At 41.4% G+C, this 25333-nt stretch overlaps 4 protein-coding genes across 7 annotated transcripts in view; all 4 read left to right on the top strand.

Moving 5' to 3' along the window:
- The first annotated feature begins 10 nt into the window (after positions 1-10).
- LOC146449248 (ectonucleotide pyrophosphatase/phosphodiesterase family member 5-like) lies at positions 11-6339 on the top strand. The gene is made up of 2 exons (XM_085101176.1): positions 11-610; positions 643-6339. The coding sequence occupies exon 2, from the start codon at positions 3230-3232 to the stop codon at positions 4742-4744; it is 1515 nt and encodes a 504-aa protein (XP_084957302.1). The 5' UTR covers positions 11-610; positions 643-3229; the 3' UTR covers positions 4745-6339.
- A 9961-nt stretch (positions 6340-16300) lies between these two features.
- LOC146449247 (5'-tyrosyl-DNA phosphodiesterase-like) lies at positions 16301-17585 on the top strand. The gene has a single exon (XM_085101575.1). It carries the CDS (start codon positions 16471-16473, stop codon positions 17461-17463), a length of 993 nt encoding a protein of 330 aa, XP_084957701.1. The 5' UTR covers positions 16301-16470; the 3' UTR covers positions 17464-17585.
- Positions 17586-19793: 2208 nt separating this feature from the next.
- Positions 19794-21963, top strand: LOC146449246 (5'-tyrosyl-DNA phosphodiesterase-like). 2 transcript variants are annotated; one of them, XR_014860624.1, is made up of 2 exons: positions 19794-21427; positions 21471-21963. XR_014860624.1 is itself a non-coding variant. In XM_085101511.1 (1 exon), the coding sequence occupies exon 1, from the start codon at positions 20067-20069 to the stop codon at positions 21081-21083; it is 1017 nt and encodes a 338-aa protein (XP_084957637.1). In that variant the 5' UTR covers positions 20026-20066; the 3' UTR covers positions 21084-21963. The 2 variants fall into 2 exon arrangements, 1 of the variants encoding a protein (XP_084957637.1); XM_085101511.1 differs by having other exon boundaries at positions 20026-21963.
- A 1465-nt stretch (positions 21964-23428) lies between these two features.
- The window catches only part of LOC146449244 (tyrosyl-DNA phosphodiesterase 2-like), a 13424-nt gene continuing 11519 nt past the window's right edge, over positions 23429-25333 (top strand). Inside the window, exon 1 of one of the 3 annotated variants that reach the window (XM_085101513.1) lies at positions 23429-24835. In XM_085101513.1, the coding sequence (XP_084957639.1) occupies positions 23559-24563 (1005 nt within the window). In that variant the 5' untranslated portion in view covers positions 23429-23558 and the 3' untranslated portion in view covers positions 24564-24835. The remainder of the gene's footprint in view (positions 24836-25333) is intronic. The other 2 variants (XM_085101515.1, XM_085101514.1) reach the window with 2 other exon arrangements.

Below are 25333 nucleotides of genomic sequence, written 5' to 3'. Positions count from 1 at the left end.
CGACTGTAATTCCTTCATAAGGGATTTGTATGGGAATAAAGCTGGAAGAAAATAGGAGGATATCATATGGAGATTTTGTTATGGTGTTTCTTTTTTTTTGGGGGGGGGGGGGGAATCAAATTGTGACAATCTGGAGGAAATTGCCTATTGTCCAGTAAGAAGGGTATCCAGTGGTGTTGCAATAGCAAGCTTCCAAGATAAAACACTTTTCCCAGTTAAGAGTTTGAAAAGAATAGGGTGAAGCCACTTGCACAAGGACTTGAAAACAAGAATTTTTTGTAAGAATGATTTATTATTTCTGTCAATTTATTTACCAGGCTTACATATACCATCACATTTATTCCAAGAATGATTTTTGTCACCAGAGATTAGTTCCTTGGCTTGTAGCCAAATTTTTGTGATAACATAACAGGTTCTATTTCAACAATCAACTATTTTGACTCACAAAATACAGTTGAGGTGACCTGTAAATCACTGTTTGAAGTCTACCTTTTGCTCAAAAGCCCGCAGGAAGGGCACAAACAACTGAGCGAGCGCGAAATTCAAAGCACAAGTCCCACGCTCAAGCAGCAAAGCTGTGAGTAACGCAGGCCCCTTGAATATCGTGCTTGTTTTTCCTCGCAGATTTTTTAGCAAAAGGAGACTGTTCATAGTCTATGTTTGAATAGGACTGAAGAGATCAACCATTGGAGACTTTCTTGGGTTTGCAGCGACCTTTGGTTCCTTCAGGAGGGTAGTTTCTTTAACCCTTTAACCCCTAATATCAGAGAACAAAATTCTCCTATCTTGCCCCACACTTTTCTCATAAAAGTACTGGGGAGAACTTATCAAAATATCAAGAAAATTCACCTTGGGTGATCATATCCTTAATTCTCATGACCTTAAGAGTTACATATGCATTGAAATTACAAGGAGAATTTGATGCTTATTACTGTTAGAGCTTACAGGGTTAAAGGTTAATTCCAACCGTGTATGTTTCTTGATAAAAAATCGGTATTAGCATACGAAAACTCATTACCCTGCGCTGCAAACATCTCTGGCATTGTGCCTCTGGTTTTTTGTTGTTAGATTAGAATTTTATTAGATAATAAAGTTATAGTAAGATATTGTAACAATTAGAATGTCTACCCCATATAAGTTTGAATTTTTGAAAATATTGTCTGTCAATCTATGTTATGTGGGTTCCTACCTTATTAGTTTATGAAAATGATATCTCAAAAGAAGCGTATATTTGTATGTAATTGAACAGTGGTTATTTAGTAATATGATGTTGTGAGGGATATTTTTTATAGGCGAGGGTCACTTTATTAGTGCGAGGTTGTAAGTGTTTTAGTTACTCTGTGCTTATGAATGACCCTGCTATTTTATTATTTTATTATAACCTACAATACTTTACAGTCCTGTTGTTTCAGAATCATGATGTGTTTGAATATCCGATGAAAAACTCCTCGTTTTTTCATCCTTAATTTTCCCTTCAAAATCAGTTTGTGTGAGAAGTTATATCAAACACTCGTCACAGTGTTTCATCACAATATCAAAAACCTCAAGGTTCGTCAAAAATACTCCGCAACGCGTCGTATTTTCAACTCTCTTCTTGTTGTTTGATATGTGATGAAACACTGTCTCCTGTTTGATATATTACGTCCACAAAATGAGGTTTGGCACTGTTTAGGATTCCAGCGAGCACCCCTGCTGTAATTTACAGCAAGAGCCCCTCCCTTAATCCATCGACCGTCCCCTCCCCTGTTCAATGAGTTTCCGGCACCACACCTCGTATGACGACAATGATCACGTGACATCAGTGGTACAGTGACTGAGGGCTGAATATCACGAGCACTTTCTTGTGACCCAAACGAATGCTCGATAATTTTCTTATCAGAAAATCCCGTTAATCCGACCAACGACCACCGTTTGTAGTCCAAAAGGGTTGATTTTTTTGTATAAATTTACGCGGTTAATCCGACCAATGACCACCTTTTGAAGTTCCAAATTAGTGTCAATTTTTTTTTAGTAAATTTACCGCAAATACGAAAGGCGGCTTAAAGGTTTTTGATCTCTATTTTTTAGGAACCGATTTTAATTAAATATATATTGTATTTTAAAAAATGCTTATGCTGTTTTTCTTTTAGCGTTACAATTCTTTTTTGAAGGCTATCATAATTTGAAACTACACCGTTGATGTGACTTTACAACCAAAAATTTAATGGCCATCGTATTAACGAGGTGCCACCGTGTATCAAGTGCTGATTGCAGACCTTTTTTAAATCAGCCTAGAAATTTAAATTATGCTAGAGTTCGGGCGAAACCTGCTAAATAAACTGGTAGGTATTCTATGCATATGCACTGTCTTTGTAGCGAAGTTGAAGTTCATTTTATATGCTTGTTTGATTCGCAAGCCTTTTAAGTATATCACCACGAAATTGTCAGTTACCTATCAAAATTGTCACATGTGGCAGAAAATTTTATTTAAAAAAAAAATAGCGAAATTCCCCCTCAAACCTCTCGCACTGCTTGTGAGATCAGCGTATCTTTAATAATGTCAGAGGGTTAAAATTATTATTTTGGGCTCGAAAAAATACAACAGCCCCTGCGGTAGACAGAAACAACTCGTTTAATTCTGAGAGCTTGGTTCCCTGAAGGGTGTCTCAGAATTTTCTGCGACGTAAATGTCATACTGTCAGTTTATATAAATGTCGCCTTTAAGGGCCCTCAAACAGTTAGGAAGTGAGAAAACGAAATCCTTAGTATAGCATAATTTTTTGTTGGATGCCATGAAGTAACGTGCGGTTGAAAGTTTACAGTAATTAGGATGTAAATAGGGTTTATGGTTGGGGCAATCAGAATAACAATAATAGTAATCTATCAATGTCTTATAAACTTTGCGAACGCACAGCCCATATTTGATCTGAAATATTCGTTTTAAGTATTCTACAACCACTACTTCTATCGCTCCTAATCCAACTGTATAATTACAAATATATATTTTTCGGTGCCTAATGCAAATTTCATTAGTCACATGAGTACGTGCTAAGCCCAATGTCGTTGTTGTTTTTATGTAGCGTCGGTAAGTTTTTGATTTGCATACATGGAGCTTTGTTTATCCTTACGTGCTGTGGACGAAATGAAAATGTTAATTTTTTGTTGTGGAAAGCTGTCCTTTGGCAAATTGCATTAGGTGGTTAATCCGCGGTGTTAGGCAGAAGCTGAAGGCTTCAGTTCTGTCTTCAACATGTTAATTGAAAAGTTAACATTTGCTCTGTTGAGCCTAAATGCTTTTGTGCTCGTATTTGTTAGTTCCGCGTCAAGGAATCGCTCCACCGTTATTTTGCTGGGCTTGGATGGATTTCGCTGGGATTACATGTCGAAAGCTGACACTCCCAACATGGATTTCATCGTCAAGACCGGGGTGAAAGCTCCCTTTGTTAAAAGCGTTTTTCCGACCGTCACGATGCCAAACCTTTACACCATCGTTACTGGATTGTATCCAGAGAGCCATGGCATTATCGCTAATGAGATGTTCGATCCTGATTTTAGAGCAATATTTGATAGCAGCAATAACGAGTCGAGATGGTGGAATGGAGGAGAGCCTGTCTGGGTCACAAATCAGAAGCAGGGGCACAAGAGCGGAACGTGTTTCTGGCCCGGCTACGATGTCGTAATTCGAGGCTATTTTCCAAGTTTCAGCTCGAACGGGACCCGATATAAGAAGGCCTTCGTTTCTCCGTATGCAAATGCAATGCCAGCGAAGGAACGAATTGACATGACAATAAAATGGCTGAGTGCAGATGACCCCCCGACTTTTGTAGCGCTCTATTTCTTGGATACCGACACGGCTGGGCATCGTTTCGGGCCTGATTCCCCAGAAGTTAAAGCTGTCATTCGAAATTTCGATGCGAATGTTACGGGCTACCTCCTAGATCAGCTTCGACAGGCTAACTTATCAGATGAAGTAAATCTGATAGTCACCTCCGATCACGGCATGCTGGCTTATAACACTAGCAATTTTGTCAACTTTGATGACTTTATCAACGCCAGCACCTACCAGGCTTGGTCAGGGAACAAAGCCTTTTTCACCATCCAACCGCTTCCGGGGAAAGAAACCTATGTGTACGAAAGCCTCAAGAAAGAACAGAACAAAACACAGTTGTTTGAAGTGTATAAGAAGGAGGATGTTCCTGATAGTCTCCACTTCAAGCGCAACAGACGGATAGGTTCAATAGTCGGTTTGATGAAAGAGGGGTGGTACATTCGCAGCTCCAACTTACCAGAAGCTAGACAGCCAGATGGCGTCATTAGAGGAGATCATGGGTACAGTAACGCAATCAAAGATATGAACCCGTTTTTCATCGCTCGTGGACCGGCTTTCAAAGAGAACCTTACATCAGAGCCATTTGAACTGACAGATATATACCCCTTGATTTGTGATATTCTCGGCATAGAACCCGCCCCACACAACGGCTCTCTCGATCGCGTGAAGCAGCTGTTAAGAGAGCCATTACCAAAGCCGACAACAACGGATTCAACGCCTGGGGGCAGCACCGAAACACCGACGGAGAAAAAACGGGGGAACGGAAACAAAATCGTCAAAATTGCTGGTTTTACGGTTCTCGGTTTCGCGGCTGGTGTTTGTGTAGTAGCCTCAATTTTGCTGACGATTCGATGGTGCAACCGTGGAAGCCGTTCGCGAAAAGCCTTGGTAGAGAACGACGAGACACAGGGATTACAGGCTGAGGAAGCAGCCTAATCAGCTTATGGCATCAAAAAGAAAAACTGATGACTATACTGATTAAAAATGCATTTGTACTCGCGCCATTTAGGATGAAATACCTCGTAAAACCCTGCAGACGATTTTCAAGCCCACATATTGCTGTAATAAGATTACGTTAAAATGAATATGTATATACATGCCGCTCACTAATGGACGCCTCTCGGCTAAGCTAACAAAAGGAAACAAAGAGTTTAAAAAAGTCTGAAAAGACCAGTTTTATCAACAAACGTAAGCTCTATTATGATAGGCTTATTTTAACAGTTGTTTGGTTTATCAACAGAAATGATAACTAAATGTAAATTGACCAGGCCACCGTCAAGAGATTTCACCTTTAGTTATCAACTCTGTTGATAAACCAAACATTCGTTTCTACTCCCCACCGACGCAGTACCACAGTTTCTTTAGAAACTAACCCCTTACCATTTGTTAATTTTACAGTTGTTTGGAATAGTTAGGTAAGGCATGTCGACTTTCAGGGGCACCCAACGACAATTTTCTCTCAGATCCTTTGAAACGTTATTTTAGGCGATCTGGAGTGGCTTTAAAGCTCTATAGGTTCATTTTAGGCAGCGCTATAATATTTTTATCTGTTCGGTCATTCTAGGGGAACTTGAGTCTTTTCGAAATAAGTAGGGCATTTTTGTCCATTTCCCGAAAACCTTAGGTCTTATTTCCTTTCCAAAAATCTTAGCTGACCTTTTTTCGCAACCCGAAACAACATTTTGATCAATCCGAAAACACCAGGTCTTAAAATTTTCCATATCACGAAAGTTCGTGGTGAATATTTCCTTTAGAAAATTGTGGGAAATTAACGGCCTTCCGAACAGTTAATTTACCGAAACGATCCGTTGGGTGCCCCTGAACTTTGCAGCCGGACAAAAAAATAAAACAAAACAAAAATAGCGGTAACATGAGACGAAAAGAACAAAAAAATTTAAGGGAGGAAAGTTACTGTTCGATTTGTGTAAATTCAAGTCCATGTTTGACAAAGAGTACTAAAAAGGCTGAATGAAAGATTTAACACTCCCAAGTTGATCTTAACAAAATATTAGTTAGAAGCTAAGATAAGTAGTTTACAATTATTCACATGACCAAAGTAAAGGTGATAGTCCTGGAAATTTATCATGATTAATGTAACTGCCAAGCGGCGAGGTAAATATCTACCACTATTCACCGAGACTGAGGTAAATAATTGTTTTAGAATTTACCAAACCAGACGGACATCTAGCCAAAATTGGTCACTTCATTTCTGACAAATTGGCAAGATGACTCGCGTGCGAGATCCTGAAGGTGGATAGCAAATACCATCTAGAGTTTGAGTAGCCAATCAGAGAGATTGAAAAGCACTTATCGACTGGTTTGGTATGTATAATAATAAGTGATATGTATCGGTCGGTTAAAGAATACCACCGAAATACCATTTTTGTCTTGCTTGTACAGCTTAAGTACTGTGTTTAGACTGTTAGAGCCGATAAGTAACCACAACACATTTGAAACACGTTAGTTCCGTGTTAATTACTGCTGCAAGCACGGTTCCCAAATCATTAAAATTTTACTAATTTCACACATTATTTTTGTCGTTGTGGCATTACCAGCTAACCACTAAAAATTCTAATTGTATACATTTGTCAGATTGTGGAACCCTCGACGGTGTGTGATGCGACTCGAAACCATGTTTTGAAGGCTAGGTCAAAGTGATACCCGGCTTTTAAATATTATGTTCTTAGACACATAACGACAAAAGACAAGGCAGACAAGACTGAAGGAAATCATATTCTCTCTACTGGAGTCGAAAATCATTTGTTGCTGCACAAGTCAAAAAAAGATAGTGACCCTAGCTGAGAACTTAAATCAGTGTTTAAGAACTGGTCATAACAAGTTTGTTCGAAGAGGACCTACCTTGTCTGGGGGAGGGGGGGTATCGCAGACACCACTTATCTCGTGAACATTACCAACAAGATTTTATTGGCTTTAAAATTTGAGTTGACACAAAAAACTTCAGCAAGTAAGAGTCAGCATTTCTAGATAAACAAGAAAAGTGAGGTTTGAATCTCAATGTCATTTTTTACTGCTGGATAGATGGGTGGCTATGCAATAAAGACACCATCTGTTGAGGTTAAGGAAGGAGGATGCAGGCAGAGACCACCATCTATTTTATGGTTTGGTGGGTCCTGTTCGAGTATAGTAGCTTTGATCACTTCCCTAAGCGCATCTGTACATGTAAAGAATGTAAAACAGAAGAGGAATTTAGCACCTTATTCAGTGCTATGGCATCCAAACAACATTCCATGTCGGACTATGTTCTGGACTCTATGAAAAGGGTAATAGGTACACCTACAGAGTATCAGCTCATCATCGTCAAAGATTCCTCAGATCGCCACCAGATCGTAAACGCGTGTATTGGCCTTGCTATGAAGTACGGAGCTGCGTCGTAAAACCAGAACCAACGTAATTACTCTGGCCAATCATAACAGACGTAAACAGGACAATGAACCAATCAGAACTCAAAGCAAACGCATGCGTGCAAGTCACGATTGGGTTTTGTTTTGTTTCTCATTGGTTGAGAAAGCAGCGCGAGTTTTGCCAGCCAATCACAGAGCCTAGTAAAGGAAAACGAAAGCAAACACTGAATTACTTTCGACAGTTTTCGAATTTTGTTTCCTGTTCAACTGGGAAATTTCAGTCCGGTTACCAAGATGAAAAAGGCGAGATTCTTCGCTTGGCCTCCCGGCTTTCCATACCTTTGAAAGGTTTTGTCGATATCTTCCGACTAGTGCATGTGAAGCAACCACAGGCCCGAAAACGGATACGTCGTCTACACAACATTACCAGTTCTTGGTAATGAATTTGTTTTTCAGTGTCGAAATCAAGGCTTTTGAAGGCCTTGTTTGAGTCGAGCTAGTTTTCAAGTATTATTAGAAGGATCATTAGCATCAGTCTTCGAAATGTCGACTACACAATTAAGGTGATTTTTTCATGGACGTGACAGTGAAAAAAGGTGGCCATAATGCCTGAGGGAACCAGGTATTTCCCTAAATACTGAGAAAATGAAACATCTGCAGATCTTGCCAAGTCCCTGAACGGCTTTCTCTCAGGCCCTCACGATCAATTCGCTTCGGTGACGTAACGCTGGTTACGAAGCGGACGGCCGAGACACGTGATGATCCGAAACGGATCGACAGAGACGAAACACAGAGAGAGGCCAAGGAGTCCCAGTGCGGATTCACGGCAGAGAGATCAACAGAGGACATGATTTTCTCCGTGCGCCAACTACAGGAGAAATGCCGCGAGCAGCAGATGCGATTTATACATCGCCTTTATAGACCTGACCAAAGCCTTTGACCTTGTGAGCAGGAGAGGTCTGTTCCAGCTCCCGAAGAAGATCGACTGCCCCCCGCAGTTACTCAGTATCACTGCGTGTTTTCATGACGACATGCAGGGAACAGTCAGCTATGACGGTGCATCATCACGGCCTAGCTTTCAAGATCCTGGGAGGAATGAAACAGGGCTGTGTTCTAGCGCCAACCTTGTTCAGCATCTTCTTTTCCATTCTGCTAAGCTTTGCATTCCACCACTCAGACGAGGGAGTCCACCTGTACACTAGAAGCGAAGGGAAGCTGTTCAACCTGGCTCGTCTAAAGGCAAAGACCAAGGTTCGGACTGTTCTCATCAAGGAGATGCTGTTTGCTGACGATGCAGCCCTGACCTCACACACTGAGGAAGGCCTCCAGTAGCTGATCAGCAAGTTCGCCCATGCCTGCAATGAATTTGGACTGACAATCAGCATCAAGAAGACCAACGTCATGGGCCAGGACTTTCCTGCTGTACCCTCGATCGACATCAACGGCGAGGTACTCGAGCTCACCGACCGCTTCTCTTACCTCGGCTCCACATCACCAACAATCTATAACTTGATGCCGAGATCGACAAACGCATCGCTAAGGTTGCCGCAGTCATGTCGAAGCTGAGCAAGAGAGTGTGGGAAAACCGCCAGCTGACCTTGAACAATAAACTCAAGGTTTATCAGGCATGCGTCCTCAGCACCTCAGACAAAATACGCTAGACAAGAGAACCGCCTGGAAAGCTTCCACGTTCGCTGCCTGCGACGAATCATGGGCATTAGGTGGCAGGACAGTCACCAACACAGCTGTTCTGGAGAAGAGAGGCTCGCTCAGCATGCACCTCATGCTCTGTCAGCGAAGACTACGGTGGCTGGTAGACCTTCAACGTATGGAGGACGGTCGCATCCCAAAGGACCTCCTGTTCGGTCTGTTAGCCTTGGGATGCCGCCCTGTAGGCCGCCCAGTTCCTCGCTACAAGGACGTCTGCAAGCGGGACCTGAAACCGAGGGACATCAACCCAGACAGCTGGGAAAAGTTCGCCGATGACAAAGACGGCTGGCATCATGCCGTACGTAATGGTGTCAGGAGTGGAGAGGAGAAGAGGAACCTCCAGCCTGGAGGACAAACGGACAAAACGTTAAGAGAGACAGCAAACCGCGGACTCTAACCATCCTTCCAACTTTGCGTGCAACAACTGTGTTAGAGACTGTCATGCTAGGATTGGACTGCTGAACCACATCTGGAGCTGCTTTCAACAGAAAGACTGACCCAACAGGGCGCACACCATCGTCTCCCGAGACTGAAGGATGCCTCCTACTACTACTTGCTACAGGGTCAGTCTCAAACATATCCTGGAAAAAAAAAAGGCCGTGCCTTTCGAAATATTGGAAAATATACTTCCCTGGCCGTGAAACGGCCTTGCTCTTTTTTAGATTATTTGTTCTACAATTTTTTTTGCTGATTAGATCCTTTCACTACAGGACACGAAAAACAACGCGTTAAAATTGGAGAGGCGTTTTTAGATTGGCTGCTAGTCAATGCCGGTGTACTCCAGGGAACTAAACTGGGTCCTATCTATTTCTCATCATGATTGATGACTTATCTATACTCAGTCCTGAGACGATTCTGTGGAAGCACGTAGACGATGTTTCTATCTCGGAATGTCTCACTAAGAACGGAGGGGCGTCCATTCAGTCTAAATTGGATACTGTCAGTTCCTGGTCTTCTATGAATCTTAACGCTAAAAATTGCAAAGAGCTACAGGTGTTTTTTTTTTTTTTAAGGAGACCTCGCAGCTACCCCCTTTACGAATTGATGGTCAAGTACTGGAAACAGTTCAGTCGCTCGTACGAGGTCCTTGGTTTGGTTATTCAGGACAATCTGAAGTGGAATGAGCACATCGGTATGATTGTATCCAAGGAATCCAAGCGTCTGCACATTATCCGTGTTCTACGTACGGGTGGCGTCATGACTGCTGATCTTGTTATCTACGTCACTCTCGTACGCTCCTTCCTAGAGTATTGTTACGTTGTTGGGCATAACGCCCTTCCTGCCTAACTATCTAGTGAAATAGAGCGGGTCCAAATGCGTGCTTTAAGGATAATATACTCCCGATCTTAATACCAGGAAGCCTTACAACTTGCTAAAATCGCTAGGCTTGAGAACAGGCGAACGAACTCTACATAAGAACTTTTGATAAAATTACAAAAAGGCGGGCCCTTGTCAAAACATCTATCCCCGATTAGACCTATCGCCCATGACTATTCTCTTAGAAACTCTAACTCTTGGAAGTCTTTTAAATGTAGAACTAAGCGTTCAAGCGAAGCTTTTCCCTAGTTCCCTATTTTTCTAGATATTGTAAACACATTGTACAGTCGACTCCGGCCGATAACTCCGAACCCTCGCTAACTCGAACCAATTTTCCTTTCCTTTCAGATCGTTTTCTACATAAGTTTACCCTCGGTAACTTGAACTCCCGTTAACTCGAACCTTTTTCAACTTCCCTTGAAGACTCTTATTTACTTGCAACTTCCTTACCTAGGCAAAAAAGGTGAACAATAAGTAGCCAATTGTATTCGTAAAGTCCGCCGCCTATTTAAAGAAACAGCCTCTGTAAAAGTCGTTGTTTTGTACCAGACAATTGAACTTTCCTTTATTACCAACTTGAAGGATAGACCACCACTGTTAAGCCAACCTACAGGACCAAGTCAAGTTTTACACGGTTTATAAGTTCTACAGGATCTTGTCAGGTTTTGCACGGTTCATAAGTTCTACAGGATCTTGTCAGGTTTTGCACGGTTCATAAGTTCTACAGGATCTAGTCAGGTTCTACACGGTTCATAAGTTCTACAGGATCTAGTCAGGTTTTACACGGTTTATAAGTTCTACAGTTTAACCGCAATCAATACACAATAATTAAAGTCGCCTAAACTGATTTCACCAGCTGCCCCGCTTGAATATCGAGCACAAAAGCTTGCCAATCTGTCTCCTGTCACCAGTTGTGGATCGAACATGCCGTGTGTAATTGCCCAAAAGAAGGAACATAGGCTGTTGGCATCTTCGAACGCGAAATCCCTCACTGTAACCTCAAAACTTTTGAGAATATTGAATCCTGCAGCAATGCTCATCTCGTCAATAACTTGTCTGGTTTCGAGTTTATGCATGTTTAGTATACGGTCCACATTTTCTGGGTTAAGGTCGCGATAAAAACGACGAAAGCTGGCGGGCAAGTAATCGACATAGGTCAGGACAATTTTTCCTTCTGGCTTCAAGCCGCTGAACATGTTCCTGAATGCCTCATCTTTGTCTGAAACCCAGTGAAGAACAAGGTTGGAAAACACGATGTTGTAACTCTCCGAACCCATGTTTGGAAAGTTTGAAGTGCTTCCTTCGACAAACGAGAGATTTTTTACTCCTTTGTGAGATTCCTGAGCCGCTTTTATGCGGTCGATGTCAGGATCAACGCCCAATACTTTTCCTTGTTGTCCTACAAGCTCTGCTAGATGAGCAGCCAGCTCACCAGTGCCGCAGCCCAGATCCAAGATGGCGTCTCCCGGTTGAGGATTTAATTCGTCTTGTATTAATTGCCTGCCGTATTCTCTTTGGCGGGTCGCTGAAATTTGCTGATAACTCTTTAGCGCCGTTTGATTGAACATTGCTGGCGAGTGGAGCTGTTAATGATCAGTGCTTTAGAGAAAAACTTGATGCGAAGAAGCTTAGAACACGTGACCTCCTAATACCCCTAGGTTAATTTTCTCTTTGATATTGATCCTGCGAGGTACGAAAGCCGAGGAGGGACTTCCGACTTCCGACTTCCGACTTCCGACTTCTGACTTCGGACTTCGGACTTCCGACTTCCGACTTCGGACTTCTGACTTCTGACTTCCGACTTCCCACTTCCGACTTCCGACTTCCGACTTCGGACTTCTGACTTCTGACTTCCGACTTCCCACTTCCGACTTCCGACTTCTGACTTCGGACTTCCGACTTCGGACTTCTGACTTCTGACTTCCGACTTCCGACTTCCGACTTCCGACTTCCGACTTCTGACTTCTGACTTCCGACTTCCGACTTCCGACTTCCGACTTACATACATACTATAGGCGAATAATCCAGGGATAGCTCACAGTTCCAACTCGTCTTTATTACTGTTATTTCGAATTGCGATTACGGTTGCTAAAAGCGAAACAATATACAAATTTCTAAGGAATACAAATGACGACTATGAAACGACGAAAATACAGGAAACGGAAAGAAACTAAGCGAAAATACTTACAAACGTTGTGTGGCTAGAAAGTTGAACGAAAAAAATGTACGATGGCAAACAAGAGTTGAACGAAAAAAAACTGCAACGATGTTGCCGTGAACGCTGAAGCGAAATGAATTAGAATGGACTATGAAACTTACAAAATGATCTAAAAACAAAGAAAATTATGCAAAGAAATTTAACAGAATGAATAGGTATATCTGAAAAGAATGCGAAAGGAATGTGCAACCATACAAAGAACTAAATGCTAAACATAACAACGTGGAATGCGGCCGTAACACATACATACATACATACATACATACATACATACATACATACATACATACATACATACATACCTACCTACCTACCTACCTACCTACCTACCTACCTACCTACCTACCTACCTACCTACCTACATACATACATACATACATACATACATACATACATACATACATACATACTTGTATTCTGGGTAGAATGTGTTTCGTAGAGCGCTCAATTCGTTTGATTGAAGAGCAATGTATAATTCTTGACAGAAGTTCAGGCTTCAGGAGTTTTCATCGTTTATTGCGACAATACTGTTTCGTATGGTTCGAAGTTATCGGGCCACACTCATCAGGCAATTTTTAACGACTCGTTAAAAATCGTTATGAGTGGTTAAAAATTGCCTGATGAGAAGTCTTAAGGCTTCGCCTTTGGTAAAGCCTTTCCTGACGCCTGGAGGGTGGCAGGAAGAAAAATGCGTGTACTGGAACGTTTCTGTCGGTTTGACGTTCGTGCGCACGTTAAGTTTTGATTCTTTTTTTTACTCTTTCGCCCTTGTATACAAATGTGTCAAGGAAAGTGATTTCAATATCTGAAATTTCAGCCATGAATTTTATGGTCGCATGATAGTTGTTGGCTAGCTCTACAAAAGTTTGGATTTCATTTTTGCTTACGTTCCATAGAGAGAAGACATCACATCGATGAATCTCTTCCATGTAAGCGGTTTTGTAGCACTACGGCCATTATTTCTGTTTTGATCTCTGCCATGAAAATATTGGCAAAGGATACTGCCATCTTTGTACCCATTGCGGGCCCGTATCTTTGGAGGTAGTTTTTACTATTAAAGATTTCACGTTAAGATTTACGGTCAACCCAGGTCACGCGTGAACGATATTTTTGAAATTTGAACGGAGTTTTGAACCAACGAGACTTCAGAGTTCCCGTATAAATTTCCCTGCTTATTGACGGTATAAAGCTATGAATTTTTCTTTACATTGCAAAATTGAATATTTCAAGAATAACAATTGTTTCCCAAGTATTTTGAATCTTTTTTTCAGTCAGTGCGTCTTTTTCGGAACGATTTCCAGATAAATGTCCAACATTCCATTCGCACGTCGGGCATTACAAGGAGAAATTCGAATGTTCATTTCATTCTTAGAAATACTGTTCACGCGTGACCTGGATTGACTGTAACGTTAAATCCGTGAGCCCCAAAATTAAACATTGCGCATTTTCAGCGTCACGCAGTATTTCTGTCATATCCTGCACGTAATGCTTTTTGGGTGTTTTTTCGCTGTTCACACCCTTGTTGGAACGTGATTTGTACTACAATGATTAGGTATAAAATATGTTCCCTCACTGTCTTGTTCTAACTCCCTGACGAAGTCTGTGTTATCAGACGAAACCGGTAGTAGATAATAAAAAAGTTGACAAGATCTGTTGCTGTGTGCTGCTCACTAAAGTTTATTAAAAAAATAAATAAAAAAAAAATAAAAAAATAAAAAAATTAAAAAAAAGTTGGAAGTCGGAAGTCCGAAGTCCGAAGTCGGAAGTCGGGAGTCGGAAGTCGGAAGTCCGAAGTCCGAAGTCGGAGGCCGGAGAAGTCAGAAGTAGGAAGTCAGAAGTCGGAAGTCGGAAATCGGAAGTCAGATATCCGAAGTCGGAAGTCAGAAGTCGGAAGTCCCTCCTCGGCTTTTGTAGACATCCTAATACCCCTAGGTTAATTTTCTCTTTGATATTGATCCCGTCAGGGGCGGGGGAGAAGACTCCTCAAATTTTCGTATCAGAATCATCCAACAAAAATTGACGTCACATCCGGTCAATTTGGCGAGGTTGCCCAGCAGCCTGTCTCGGCGATGTCGAACGATGGCGTCTGGGTCAGGCATGATTTCGTCGGATTTTTGAGCCATCAGTATCAGGAATTGTGAACTGTGGATATGAAAAATGTTGTCAAGATATTGCTTCGACTTCATGAGCAAGGGTTTTCCAAAGAAGCGATTTTTTTCTATTGTTTTGACGGAAAATACGAGACAGCTAAGCGTCGTGTCATGGCGAAAATTTCACACTTTCAAAACGAGGGCTTAACTAGGGAATACCCCGCCACTCCAAAAGTAATCCTGAAAAGAGTGGCTACGTGCCGGCTACGCAGACCCAAACAGCACATCAAAACAAGGTAAGAACATCAGTCATGCCACTAAGATAATGCCTGTGGCTTGTGGCATACTGTTTGTTCTTACCACAATTTGACGTCACATGTGCATAATTATAGTACAAATGTATAAAAAGCAGGCATCAATAACTTTAACAACTGTCTCATACTAGCAATATGAACCAGGCCACGCAGATACATTTTCTGACTCAAGCCCGTACTTGTAGGGCAATATATGAATGCATATCAGATAAGAGAATTATAATTTATTGATCACGTCACTTGCGTCTTTATTAAAGACAATATTATTAAAGAACTATGAAGCACAAAACCGACTGTTACTCTAAAGCCCAAATGTAAAGGTACTTACGCCAGCAGAAAAGAACTGGAAATGAAGATAACTACATTTACTCCCCTCGTAGATTACGAGTCCCTTACAACGAAGACAATTGGAACAGCTTCAATGATACAGGCTTCCAACACTTCACGTCGAGAGATAATTAGGTTCCCGATGTTAACACTGCAAACTATGACTGATGATGTCTCTTCCATTATGTGCCAGGCGGTATGGAGTGAATCTCCCCCGAGGATTCAGGATCGGGGTCTCTCTCTCTTTTTTTAATATTTTTTCTATTTTTTTTTTGTCTCTTTTTTTTCACCCATTAACGCCGATTTCTCGCGATTAACACCAGCAGTGCATCATTGCTATATCTTTGCATATTAAGGACATGAAATGCAGTGGAGATCGTTTGTCAGAGACATCACCGCAAACGATCCGCGTCACATTTCAGTCAAGAGAGTCGAATATAGAAGCTGCACAAATTTATTTTCTAGTTCAGTGCCGATTTCGGTATTGCAGAAAGCGACAAGACATAAAGTTGATGCTTGTAACAACGTAAAGCATTGGGTAAAGTTGTGTTTCCAAGAAATAAATAGATACAGTTGTAATTTAGATCATTTCTGTTGCTTTCAACAACGTTTAATTTGTTGCCCCGGTTTGAATATTCTACCTTGTGATGTAAACCAGTTCGTTAGCAATTCACGGAACAAGCATTGAAGCGTTTCAATAAAAACCCCTTTGTTTCAGGCATCAACTTTTTGCCTTGTCACTTCCTGCAATACCCAAATCAGCGCTGAACTAGAAAAGAAATATTCGACCCTTTGACTCAGAAATGACTGAAATGTGACGCGGATCGTTTGCAGTGATGTCCCTGACAAATGAGTTCTACTGCATTTAGATACAGTCAACTCTCTCATAGCGACCACTTCTCGTGAGCGACCACCTCCCGTAAGCGACCACTTCGTAAACAACCGTTTTGTTTCTCAGTTACTGAATACTGTTTCAAGAGCTCTCTCGTAAGTGACCACTACTCAAATTTCTTTATAAGGGAACGCAACCACTTTTTAGGCCAGCTATTACACATATTCTTTTGTTTTCTGTTTCCGGTAAGCGACCACTCAACATAATCACGTATTCATGATCGTTAGTAAACCATTACTCAGAAGTGACAAAAGTTCAATTTTTAATGATGCTACCCCGGACTGCTGACAGATAATAACAGTTTACAGACAGAGCAAAGAAAAAGAGAGATCCCGACCCCGAGTCCACGTTTTACTGACACCCATAAGAGGCTACGGTCGCGTGACTTTGGTATAGTCAAGCAGAATTTAATAACTACCGAATACAATCAACATGCCTTCGTCTTACATTCCTCGCCGCCCATTGCTACACGTTGTAATTCTAATCATTAGTGTGTTCGTTCTTCGTGCTATTATCAACATTCCTTTCAATGGTTCAGGCTCAAAAAGAACTGGATCGCGATCGCAGATCAGTATGCTCACATACAATGTTTGGTTATCTGATGAAAAGATGCGAGAAAGAATGGAGGCCCTGGGTGAAATCGTGCAAGAACTTGAACCAGACGTTATTTCTTTTCAAGAAGTCACGCTGGACAACCTTGGAGTTTTGAAAGAGCAAAGCTGGTTTCCGCGGTATCACTTAATTACTCCTGATGCCACGAAACAAAAGTCCAGGCATTTTGTGATCATTTTGAGTGTGTACCCTGTTGACAAATGGTATATTTATCCGTTCGTGAATTCTCCACGCAACCGTAAACTCGTCATTGCAGAGACGAAGGATGCCATCTCATCGCGCATTAAGTTCGTAATTGCTGGAACGCACTTAGTATATGCCGGTGAAAATACTGTCTTACGCGAGTTACAGCTCAAGGAGGCACTTAACGTTCTTTTTCCTTACAACAATGTATGCGTGATGGGGGATTTAAACATTGAAGATAAAGTTGATGGTGATATTGTTCTGCCTTTCCCGTGGATCGACGCATGGCTGTCGCTGCCCGGAAATACCGATCAAAATGGATTAACGTGGGATAGAAGCAAAACACCGTTTGCTTCCGTGTTAAAAAGAACCATTAATGCCACAAGCTACAAGGCAAGGCTGGATCGTGTTCTATGCAAACTCTCAGATTTCAAAGTCAAGGAAATGAGGATTGTTGGTGACAAGCTGACAAAATCTGGCATTCTGCCCAGTGATCACTTTGGTCTGTTCACGGTTCTTGAGCTATCACCGATCTCTGGGAAAAGACGCAACATGCAGTCCCAAACTTATGAACAGGGAGTTCATTTCAAGCGACCTCCCGGTTGGGAGAAGTTGGTTGAACCACACTGATCCATAATCCATGCAAACGTTTCAAGGTCATAGTCAATTTAGTGTTACCTCTTGTGTACATTCGGCGTACTATAATCTTGTACATAGAGACGGTCTATATGGAAGACCAATATGGTAGGGGGGGGGGGTGTGGGAGGGGTACTATAATCTTGTACATAGAGAGGGTCTACATGGAAGAGCAATACGCTAGTGGGGGGAGGGGGGTGGGGTATATTTTAGGTGGTGTTCAGCTGCATTTTTCAACCCTATTCTAGAGAACAAAAATCTGTCCCCTTACCCAATCTAGCCATTTTCCAGATACTCGTACACTATACAGTGGAACCCATATAATTTAAGCAACTTGGGTCCCAACATTTTCTTCCCATATTTTACTCCCAGTGTGATCAGTCAATGAAACTGATAATCAATAACAATCGATGGCAATCAATAACAATTTATTGATGGCAATCGATGACAATTGATGACCAATCGATGGCAAAAAAATTGCTGTTTTTTAATTGCCATTGATTGTTATCAATTATCATCTATTGTCATAAATTATTATCGATTGTCATCGATTTGCATATTTTTCAAAGCTAAGGCCAATTATTTAAAAAGAAATGCTTTTTATACAGAAGTAATACAGGGAAATTCAATTACATAACAGTTGTTAAAATAATTTGCCGGGTAATTGTATCTAGGCCCAAGCTACCAGCTATATAGCCAAAGACATTAAGAACGTAATTAATGCTGCTCTGAAAAATTTTACTTCCAAAATTTGGCTTATTAAAGGCCATAGCGGTGCTACTAAATCTTTTTGGAGGTGATCCAGTTGACCACGATCATGTATCTCATCGCTCACTTTCAGCGCATTCCTTCGATCTCCTTTTTTTTACTGAGCAATGAATCATTCGCAAACTTCAACATCAAATGGGCATTTGTGGTACCCTTTAACTACAACCTGGTAGATAGTAAAAGCAACTCGACATAATTCCCGGGTTATTTGTGCAAAAGCCGGTGTAAAAGTAACCACGCAACTATGCGACCACGAGCGGAACAAAACTACCAATAAATTATTACCCTGGGGGGTACTTGGGATTTCAAGTGATGGGGATGATCGAATGGGGGCAAAAATCAAAACCCAAAAAAATCCCTGGACCAAAAATTAACCCCCAAAAATCCCATGCCGAATTTCCAAGCCTTAAAACTTTTCAGAAAGCATTAAATGATATAACACAAAAAATAAAAACATTATTTAGAAATCGAATGCTTGTGTTTGTTTATTCATACCATCTGAAGCAATCTTTTCCCCATCTGGTAGTCATTCTAACAACACTTGAGACACCCAAGAACATCTTCTGTTTCAACAATAACATAATGCAGAATGACAACGCGGCCAGGATACACGGGCACTGTATACCATGAATCTCCAGATTGTTTTAAATACCCCAAAAAATCCCTACTTAAATCAAGCCCCCCCCCCAAAAAAAAAAAATACTTGCCAAATTTATTTCCTGCGAAAAAAAAATTCCGGAATCGAAAATTTCAAACCCTAAAACTTCCTTTGATCATCACCGTCTATTGAAATCCGGAGTACCCCCCCCTGGGTATTATATTTGATCAAAAATTGATAAATCTGCTTGACAGCAAACGATAGTCAACAATAATCAATGGCAATCAATAGCAATAATTAGAGGATTGAAGCTTGTCATTATTGATTGGCCATCGATTGCCCAAAAGCAGTCAATAGCAATTAACTAATTGTCATCGATTGTTATTGATGAATTGTTTTAATTTCCAATGATCGATTGTCATTGGTTATGCCGGGATTTACTGCAAAATGAACCTTTTGGATGCTTCAGGTAATGGCCTCCTGCCTGCATTCAGTGAACCCCATCTAAGGAGACGTGGGCATGAAAATTAAGCTATCTTGTCACTCAAAAACAGTGTTGAGTAGAATGCGAGCAGTCTCTCTTTTGCTAAAAAATCAACAGGGAAGAACACAAAAAAAACTGAGTGAGCACAAACCCATGAGTCAGGTGCGCAAGCTGTGAGTAGCACAGGTGGCTTTCTGCTTTGCCGCTCGCCAATGCTATGGAGAAGGAAGGGGGAGGAGTTATAGTCCAAGTTGCCTCAAAGATCTGCTTTATACTAGGTTTGGATGGAATTCCCTTTAAGGAGAATTCCCTCAATCCTTACAAGCAGCTGCTCTTAATTTGTCATTTAAATTGTCCAAGATTGGGCGGAATAAAAAATGAAATTAATCCCCCCCCCAAAAAAATAAGTAATAAATAAATAAATAAAATAATAATAATAATAATAATAATAATAATAATAATAATAATTAATGATTAATTTACGTCCAACGTAAAACGCCCCATTTTTCCATCATTAAAACGAAGGCGGGTGCTCTTAAATTTTCATTTGAATTGATTAAGATTCATTCTCGTCCCCAGAGCCTCCTGTTCCTCTTAGCCGGCGGGGCCTTCGCACAGCCTCCAGCGGCTAAGAGGACCTGGCGGCTCTGGGCCTGGGGACGAGAATGTCGCGTGCGGTGGTGAGGCCAAGGTCGCGTGACTTTGTAGCCTGGAGCAGAATTTTAGTAACTACCGAATACAATCAACATGTACATGCCTTCGTCGCCTTCGTCTTATATTCCTCGACGTCCATTGCTGATCGTTGTAATTCTAATCATTAGTGTGTTCGTTCTTCGTGTTTTTCTGAACATTCCTTTCAATGGTTCAGGGTCAAAGAGAACCGGATCACGATCGCAGATCAGTATGCTCACATACAACGTTTGGTTGTCTCTCGAAAAGATGCGAGAAAGAATGGAGGCCCTGGGTGAAATCGTACAAGAACTTGAACCAGACGTTATTTCTTTTCAAGAAGTCACACTGGACAACCTTGGAGTTTTGAAAGAGCAAAGCTGGTTTCCGCGGTATCACTTAATTACTCCTGATGCCACGAAACAAAAATCTCGCCATTTTGTAGTCATTTTAAGTGTGTATCCTGTTGACAAATGGTTTATTTATCCGTTCGAGAATTCTCCACGTCACCGTAAACTCGTCATTGCAGAGACGAAGGATGCTGTCTCATCGAGCGTTAAGTTTGTGATTGCTGGAACGCACTTGGTATACGAAGGTGAAAATACTGTCTTACGCGAGTTACAGCTCAAGGAGGCACTTAAAATTCTTTCTCCTTACAACAATGTTTGCGTGATGGGAGATTTAAACATTCTAGAGAAAGTTGATGGTGATATTGTTCTGCCTTTCCCGTGGATCGATGCATGGCTGTCCCTGCCCGGAAATACAGATCAAAATGGATTAACGTGGGATAGAAGCAAAACACCGTTTGCTTCCGTGCTGAAAACAACCATTAATGCCACAAGCTACAAGGCAAGGCTGGATCGTGTTCTATGCAAACTCTCAGATTTCAAAGTCAAGGAAATGAGGATTGTTGGTGACAAACTGACAAAATCTGGCATTCTGCCCAGTGATCATTTTGGTTTGTTTACAGTTCTTGAGCTATCACTGAGTACTGGGAAAAGACGCAACATGCATTCCCAAATAAATGAACGGGAAGTTCATTTCAAGCGACCTCCAGGTTGGGAGAAGTTGGTTAAAAGGCGAACTGGTCCATGATCCGTGCATCTTGTGTTACCTCTTGTGAGCATACCAATACGATGACTAAAACTCTAGAGGAGGGGGAGGTGGGGGTATATTTTGGGTGGTATTCAGCTGCATTTTTTTCAACCCTATTATAGGAACAATAAGATTTCACCTTTGGGAGTTAACCTTTATTTTTATGCAAACTACGTAAAAAAAATCTCTTTTGTTTTGTACACCAATATGGCAGTAATGCCAACCACCTATACAGTGGACCCAAATAATTTAAGCAGACACCCTTTATTAAGTGGACACCAGCTTGGGTCACTGCATTTTCTTCCCATATTTACTGTAAAATGAACCTAACTTGGATGCTCCAGGTAATGGGCTCCTTCCTGCATTCAGTGAACCCCATCTAAGGAGATGTGGGCATGAAAATCAAGCCATCTTGTCACTCAAAAACAGAATTTAGTAGAATACGAACAGTCTCTCTTTCGCTTGAAAATCCGCAGGGAGGAACACAAAAAACTGTGTGAGCACAAAGCTGAGTCACATGCGCAAGCTGTAAGTAGTGCAGGTGGGTTGTGGCTTTGCTGCTTGCCAATGCTATGGAGAAGGAAGTGGTAGGAGTTATAGTCCTAGTTGTCTCAAAAATCTGGTTTATACCAGGAATGGATAGACTTCCCTTGAACCAGAATGCTAACGGTCCCTTCCTTGATGATTAAGAGGGCAAGCTCAACATATGAAATTTAAGCAAAGCTGAGTGAAACAAGCTGTTCACTCACGTTAATGTTAGTGGCTCTTTTTGCTTATGTAGCTTAGCATCTGACCATCAAACAAGGGGCCTATAGTGCTTTTAACATCCAGATGTCCGGTTTCCAAAACATATTATTGGTCTGGCTCAAAGCCATTTAATTATTGGAATGAAAAATTTTCTGTTCACTGTGAACAGTCCCTGTGAACAAACATAAAAGAAGCCATCCCCAAATTAGCCTTCCTCACAGATGCTCTTCTTTTCCAAAGTTGGGGAGAAACGATTGCGTGACGAGTAAAAAGAACGTCTGCAAGGGAGGTTATCCCCAAATAGAGCCATGACTGAGGAATGTTAGGAGACAGATCTACGAGTTGCACGTCACGTCAGCTTGACCTGAGCCAATGCTCTTCCCTCTTGACCAACCCTTATAAGCAGACAAGACTGGTTGTAGTCCAAGGGTGTGTTCAATTGACCCTATTCCAGAATAAGAATAAAGTAAAATAAAATAAAAAATAAATAACTTTTATTTACCCTTGGCAGTGTTTATAGGACAAGTGCTAGTGGGGCCGAACATTAAACTTCACAAAGAAACAATTTTTAAATTGAAAATAACATGGTTAAAAATCCCAGCTGGCAGGAGGCAGACCAGGAGTTGAACTCGGGCCTACCGAGAAACAACTCCAGCTAGCGGTCAGAGCGGGACTTGAACCGAGGACCTCCAAATTTCAAGTCCGGCGCCCTAACCACTCGACCACGCTGCCTCCTAATACATGCAATGATGACAAGAAATCCCACATGAGAGGTTTCTGAAGTTATTGAAGTACAAAAAAGCTCGTAAAACTATGTGTCAGCAAAATTTTGCAGAAATGTCTTCCCAGATTTATTTAACAAATAAAATCTAACAGCTATTCGGTTTATTCTTATTCCAGAATACAGTCAATAGAATGCAACCTTAATTAAACATTGTAAATTTTAACTAACAATTCGGAATGGAAGGTGACAGATGTGAAACCTCATTGTGATGTTTAATAAGGTTTCTATCAGTCCTCAAAACGGAAATGCATTTAGGTACTCTTAAATCAGCAACATAAATAATCTTGGACAAATCCTGATAAAAATGAGTTTTGCTTTGCAACAATATTAAGTATGCATCAAGAAATAAAAAGGTTGCTTACTATCACAAGTCAACTACACTTAAATATAAATAATATTGCCGGACTATTTGCATGATCTTAAAACTCTGTCATGCAATGCATCTTCCCTGGATAGAAAAAAGTATTGCATGACACATTGAAAAAAGTACTACGCGACACATTGAAAAAAGTATTGCATGACACATTAAAAAAAGTACTATGTGACAGATTGAAAAAAGTATTGCATGACACATTAAAAAAAGTACTATGTGACAGATCGAAAAAAGTATTGTGTGACACACAATACGTATTGTGTGACACCTGGTAAAACACACAAAAAAGTCCCCCCGCCCCCTCCACCCCCCCCCCCCCCCAAAAAAAATAATGATAAATTCACCTGCAACGTAAAACACCCCATTTTTCCATCATTGAAATTGGGGCGGGTGTTCTAAATTTTTCATTTGAATTGATTAAGGTTAAGATTGGAGCTTGACTGGGTATCAGACTTCACGGTATCGTGCGTTACTGCATCTGTCCATTCTCACCCGTCACGCATCTGAGGCTACGGTCGCGTGACTTTGGTAGTCAAGCAGGATTTCAATAACAACCTCGAGTACAATCAACATGCCTTCGTCTTATATTCCTCGACGTCCATTGTTAATCGTTGTGATTCTAATCATTAGTGTGTTCGTTCTTCGTGTTTTTCTCAACATTCCTTTCAATGGTTCAGGCTTAAAAAGAACCGGATCGCGATCGCAGATCAGTATGCTCACATACAACGTTTGGTTTTCTCTTGAAAAGATGCGAGAAAGAATGGAGGCCCTGGGTGAAATCGTGCAAGAACTTGAACCAGATGTTATTTCTTTTCAAGAGGCCACGTTGGACAACCTTGGAGTTTTGCAAAAGCAAAGCTGGTTTCCACGGTATCACTTAATTACTCCTAATGCCACGAACCAAAAAACTCGTAGTTTTGTAGTAATTTTAAGTGTGTATCCTGTTGACAACTGGTATATTTATCCGTTCGAGAATTCTCCACGTAACCGTAAACTTGTCATTGCAGAGACGAAGGATGCCGTCTCATCGAGCGTTAAGTTTGTAATTGCTGGAACGCACTTGGTACACGCTGGTGAAAATACTGTCTTACGCGAGTTACAGCTCAATGAGGTACTTAAAGTTCTTTCTCCTTACAACAATGTATGCGTGATGGGTGATTTAAACATTGAAGATAAAGTTGATGGTGATATTATTCTGCCTTTCCCGTGGATCGATGCATGGCTATCCCTGCCCGGAAATACAGATCATAATGGATTAACGTGGGATACGAGGAAGATACCGTTCGCTTCAGTGTTGAAAAGAACCATTAATGCCACAAGCTACAAGGCACTGAGGGTGGATCGTGTTCTATGCAAACTCTCAGATTTCAAAGTCAAGGAAATGAGGATTGTTGGTGACAAGCTAACAAAATCTGGCATTCTGCCCAGCGATCACTTTGGTCTGTTCACGGTTCTTGAGCTATTACTCAGGACTGGGAAAATACGCAACAGGTATTCCCAAATAAATGAACGGGAAGTTCATTTCAAGCGACCTCCCGGTTGGGAGAAGTTGGTTGAACGGCGAACTGGTCCATGATCCGTGCAAACGTTTTAAGGACATAGTCATTGTTACCTCTTTTGTACATAGAGAGGGTCTACATCAATCACCAATACTCTCGGGAAGACGGGGATGTGGGGGTACACTTTGGGTGGTGGTCAGCTACTGCAGGACATTATAAGTGGTTTTACATGAAGTCAACCCTTACCCAGTCAGCCATTTTCAACCTCATTCCCATGGTCTCTCCTCTTCATGTCCATTTTCAAGAAACTTTAATTAAGCACTATTGATGGTTTGGATGTGACATCATGGTGGCCATGTTGGTGTACAGCGGCAGGTCTATTCCGGGGGTGAGGTGTGGGGGGTGAGGGGTGAGGGTGAGGGGTGAGGGGTGGGGGTGGGGGGTGAGTTTAACTGGGGTGAGTTTAAATGTCCCTTGACAGAAGTTCCCCATTAAACCTGTGATAAGGCCCAATTTTAGCAGTGCTCTTATTTATTTTTAAGCGGTCGCTCGCTAAATTTTTGCAGGAATGGTTTTTAAAATACCAAGACTGAGAGCCTGATCACAGGTTTATAGTTCTGAGATACTACGTCTGCCAACAACTGCGTCTCAATTCATACTAAAGCGCGATAAGAGGCGCCTCATTTCTCAGGCTACCGATAAACCAACCAATGGAATAATGAACTTTGACAGGCTGTTGACAACATTATCACAAGATGTTGATTTCATGCAAATGATCACAAAACACGTTCTTAAGTTGACTTGAAAGTTGACCTGGCTGAACAAAAGCAAAACACTATTAGTAAGG

This window comes from Pavona decussata, unplaced genomic scaffold (genome assembly GCF_977016875.1).
Source record: "Pavona decussata unplaced genomic scaffold, jaPavDecu1.1 SCAFFOLD_602, whole genome shotgun sequence".
Classification (NCBI taxonomy): domain Eukaryota; kingdom Metazoa; phylum Cnidaria; class Anthozoa; order Scleractinia; family Agariciidae; genus Pavona; species Pavona decussata.
This window is presented reverse-complemented; position numbering and strand designations above follow the sequence as displayed.

What these genes read in the sequence shown, in the direction of transcription:
- LOC146449248 (XM_085101176.1), top strand. Translation starts at nt 3,230, where the DNA reads ATGTTAATTGAAAAGTTAACATTTGCTCTGTTGAGCCTAAATGCTTTT.
- LOC146449247 (XM_085101575.1), top strand. Translation starts at nt 16,471, where the DNA reads ATGCCTTCGTCTTACATTCCTCGCCGCCCATTGCTACACGTTGTAATT.
- LOC146449246 (XM_085101511.1), top strand. Translation starts at nt 20,067, where the DNA reads ATGTACATGCCTTCGTCGCCTTCGTCTTATATTCCTCGACGTCCATTG.